General features: G+C 37.1%; 3 protein-coding genes across 3 annotated transcripts; 1 reads left to right on the top strand and 2 right to left on the bottom strand.

The window, feature by feature from the left end:
• Window positions 1-595: 595 nt before the first annotated feature.
• Window positions 596-2207, bottom strand: LOC108382780 (translocon-associated protein subunit alpha-like). Its single transcript, XM_017639152.1, has 3 exons — window positions 1983-2207; window positions 1027-1743; window positions 596-955 (listed from the first exon to the last, which is right to left on the bottom strand). Exons 1-3 carry the CDS (start codon window positions 2044-2046, stop codon window positions 834-836), a joined length of 903 nt encoding a protein of 300 aa, XP_017494641.1. The 5' UTR covers window positions 2047-2207; the 3' UTR covers window positions 596-833.
• Window positions 2208-2880: 673 nt separating this feature from the next.
• Window positions 2881-3320, top strand: LOC108382778 (40S ribosomal protein S28). Its single transcript, XM_017639151.1, has 2 exons — window positions 2881-3167; window positions 3236-3320. Exon 1 carries the CDS (start codon window positions 2924-2926, stop codon window positions 3119-3121), a length of 198 nt encoding a protein of 65 aa, XP_017494640.1. The 5' UTR covers window positions 2881-2923; the 3' UTR covers window positions 3122-3167; window positions 3236-3320.
• Window positions 3237-3908, bottom strand: LOC108382777 (uncharacterized; the record flags this gene model as incomplete). Its single annotated transcript, XM_017639149.1, has 2 exons — window positions 3237-3819; window positions 3892-3908. Coding segments are annotated over 2 exons (357 nt in total), but the record flags the coding sequence as incomplete, so codon positions are not given.
• Between the last annotated feature and the right edge of the window lie 4 nt (window positions 3909-3912).

Below are 3912 nucleotides of genomic sequence, written 5' to 3'. Positions count from 1 at the left end.
TTGACTTGAGTTTTACACAACCAAGGTTTGTTATCCAACCATAGGAATTGTAAAATCGAACTCCTTAACGATTCAATGAGACATTAATATATGTATCTGTGGCATTTTATTAAAACGTTATTCTAAATTGGCCATTTTCCAATTTTGAAGGGCAACTCATTGTTTTTTAATTTAAAACCAAACCCTCTAAAGTCACTTAAGTGGTGTTGATAAAATACCACAGATAAACATAATTCCAAACTAACTTTTTTAGAAACTGTTCTCTTTATTGTTTTATAATTTAATTTCGTTAATGAACTCTTTTTGTCTTATTGAAAGATAACTTTCACATTAGCATATTAATAAATTCAGATGAATCAACTATGTAATATAAAAAGTTAGACATTTAAGCCTTGTATGCCTGTGTTCTAGTTATGTAAATCATTAACACGAAACCAAAGAGACGAACTTAAGATGTTGCTGCATAAACGTCTTTAAGTAAACTTTAGTATATAAGGTTTATTTTCCAAAAAAGAGATTGTGCTCTCACGTGAATTGAACAGAATAGAATATGAATGCGTTTTAGTAAGCGTGTTTGGCAAGTTTTAAAAAAATATAAAACAAACATAAGACCTACACACACTGCTTCGCACATGAATCGTATCGATGGTAATGGGAAGAATTTTAGAGTACTATTCAGACTTAAAAATAACTTGTATTTATCGAAAACTAATAATTCTCAAATTTCGCATACAAATAGGAAAAACAATAAACATACGTTAAGCGATTATGCGTTTTAATTTGAGGTGATTCTTTTGTTGGTGTAACTGCTTTAAGTTACAGTCTAGTTAAGTCTAATCATCACCAGCGGTACGTTTCACTTTTCGCTGCTTAGGGCTCTGACCCTGCTTTGGGCTGCTCTGTTTGCCTGGCTTTGGAGAAGTTTTTAGTGCCTTGGATTTAGGTGGCGATTGCTCTGAAATATAATAAAATAGAAACATTTAAGATTATTTCGAATACAAAGTGTAAACAAACAATATAACTTACGCAGCACACGCAATGTTTCTTGTGGCAGCCACTCATATTCGATGTTGCTGTCGTTAGAAGTGCCTGTTTCGATTGTCTTTTTAGCGGCAGCACGCTTCCTCTTGCCCGAAGAGCCTAGGAGGTATTGCTGACCGATGACCAGCAACAGTACAACAATACCAGCCAATAGCACGTACAAGAAGAACGTTTCACCATCCAATCCTTCATCTATTTCGGAAATCAACACTGTTTCATTGAAAACTGCTTCGCTGAATTGGCCTCCAAGGGAATCACGATAATTCAAAGCAATATTTAAGCCAAATGGGCGGCCAGCGAATGTGTCGGATGGCAGGAAAGAGTAAGCAACCGTAGCCTCCGAACCAGGTTTTACTTCACGATTGTATGCGACAGCTGAGAAGTTCTGTATGTGATAGTTGAAGTCCATGGGATAGCGGAAAGAAGCTTCCACGGTTTCGATGACAAAATCATTTTTGCCTTTATTTGTGAAACCAATAAGGAATTCAACGGGTTTGCCACCTGGTAAATCTAATTGTTGTCCAGCCGTATACAAGGGCTTCGTGAAAAGCAAAAACGTGTCGGCATAAGGAGAAGTGGTCGATGTAGAATCAGGGTCTTCATCTGCTTCAACGTCCTCACCGGTCACGGCGCCATCTTCGGCCTCCACATCTACGAGGTCATCCTCCGCTGAGCCATCAGCAAACGCCACAAATTTGTGTTCTATAAAAAGGATATTACATTAATGGTATGTACATTTTTTTAAAACCGTATAATAAATTATGTTGTTGTATATATATAATATTTAAACAAAACACTTGAGTTACGATTTTATTGCCAAACCTTACAACAGTGCGTTTCGGCCAGCAATCGTCTGCTGCCACGTCGATGGCTTCCCCCACCCCGCAGCACCCGACAGCAAACACATCTTATTATTTACTCATTTTGTGAATTATACTTACGCGCATTAAATGTACAAATAAGTGCTGGCAGTACCAGCAATAAAATTAGTAAATTGCTTTTCATTTTTATTTATTTTCCGTGGCGAGACTCAAATTGGAAACCTAATTCGAGAGGTGCGGCAAACACGGCCAATACGTTTGACAGAAAGAAAATGTTTAGCAGCAAAGCAGTGAACAAACCGAACAACGACGATCAACACACGAAATTCATCGCTCAACTTTCACTTGTCAAATTTGCTAAACTCTACACAGCTGTTACGTGGTGCGGCTTGTTAACGAAACTCTACACGATAATATGACACTGGAGAGATTCACGGAGGCGTTCTGAAAGCAATAGCGGAATAAAGCGGCCCTTGGAATATTTCGATTGTGGCCGTAGCGATCGCAAAGGCAAAGAATTCCATTTGTATTCTTATGGACGCTCACACACATATGTCAAAACTTGTCGTTCCTATGCGAATGCTTTTCCTACGCACACAGTTGAGTGTGAGCTTGAAAAATAGGCATATTATGCATTTTAAATTAGTTTTTATTCTATAAATCTGAAAGATATTTTATTTCTCTATCTTTTGCTATCAACTGTTGCAAAAAGTTAAGTAATAACGAAGATGTTGGTCAAAATAAAAAGCTCACGCTCATGTTCGCATTGAACTGTATAGCAGGCTTAATGAATGGATGTTCTGTTTACGTTCTTTCTAACGAGTTGTCCCTTCTTATAAACTTACCTTCTTTGGCATAACTTAACTACTACTCAAATCGTCCAACTGGTTGGCGCGTTTATGGAGAATTTCGTTAAGTTTCGACTGATTGGCCGATAAAGCAATGCGTGTGTAGGACTTTTTAGTTGTGGACGGAAAATCTCAGAGGTGCTGCCAAGTTCTAAAATTCGTGCAAATTTATCGAAAGTTAACGANAAAAATCTTCAATTTTTACAAAAAAATATGGATAAACCAGTTGTGTGGGCTCGTGTCATGAAAGTTCTGGGACGTACTGGTTCTCAGGGCCAATGTACACAGGTGAAAGTTGAATTCATCGGTGAACAAAACCGTCAAATCATCCGCAACGTCAAAGGACCCGTCCGTGAAGGTGATATTTTGACCCTGCTGGAATCTGAACGTGAAGCTAGAAGACTTCGCTAGTCGAGCAAGGAATGTGATGAGAGATCGTTGGTTCATTTATTAGTTGGTGAGTTATTTCAAACATTATCCAAACTCCATTACTATGTACTAATAAGTATTGTTTTCTGATTACAGCTATATATGCCATTTTGTCGGATGAAATGATCTTCAATGAGATATTAATTACATACTTGAAGATGAATAAACAGGTCTTTTAGTATAAAACTGTATTTTTGTTTCAAAAATATGTGGACTATATTTATGACGAAAGAATAGTGTTTACATACTGACCGTAATTAAGACTGTAAACAGAAGTTATGAAAGAAATATTCCGCATACAATTTTTTTGATGCCGAGAGATAGCAATTGCAATTTCCTATTATTGGCACGTCGGTTTTGGACGTAAAAACTTGCAATAGCTTAGACCTGTAAGTAAATATTCCTCGAAGTCTTCAGACAGCTCCAGTGATGCTTTATATTCCTCTAGAACTAACAAATCCAGCGGATCTAGTTGGTGGCTCAGGTACTTCAATTTTAAACTTAGGGCGTGCATATATTTAAACAAGTCATCTACCAATTCTATAAAAAACGCTAGTGGCCTGTGAAATGTGTCACCTAGTATCAGTGGCGTCTCCATTGTCAAATCTAGAAGTTTGTGCAGTGAATTGAAAACAATGCATTCTTGACGCAGCTTTTTCAGGAAATCTGAAATACAGCAACTGTAGGAAAATATTAGGAACATATTTTTTCCAACATATAATGGATAAATATTTATATACTTAAAAACTCACTTGGAAGAGCGTAGCTGGCGA

Source organism: Rhagoletis zephyria, unplaced genomic scaffold (assembly GCF_001687245.7).
Source record: "Rhagoletis zephyria isolate East Lansing unplaced genomic scaffold, Rhagoletis_zephyria_1.1 Rzeph_scaffold_28592, whole genome shotgun sequence".
In the NCBI taxonomy this organism is placed as follows: Eukaryota; Metazoa; Arthropoda; class Insecta; order Diptera; family Tephritidae; genus Rhagoletis; species Rhagoletis zephyria.
Note: the sequence above shows the minus strand (reverse complement) of the source record. Positions and strands in the feature narration are given on the sequence as shown.

Bases quoted from the DNA above. Each gene is read 5' to 3' on its own strand.
- LOC108382780 (XM_017639152.1), bottom strand. From the start codon at position 2,046: ATGAAAAGCAATTTACTAATTTTATTGCTGGTACTGCCAGCACTTATT. The intron at 1,744-1,982 runs GTAAGTATAATT...TCCTTTTTATAG, and splicing joins TATTTGTACATTTAATGCGC to AACACAAATTTGTGGCGTTT. The intron at 956-1,026 runs GTAAGTTATATT...ATTATATTTCAG, and splicing joins AGAAACATTGCGTGTGCTGC to AGCAATCGCCACCTAAATCC.
- LOC108382778 (XM_017639151.1), top strand. From the start codon at position 2,924: ATGGATAAACCAGTTGTGTGGGCTCGTGTCATGAAAGTTCTGGGACGT.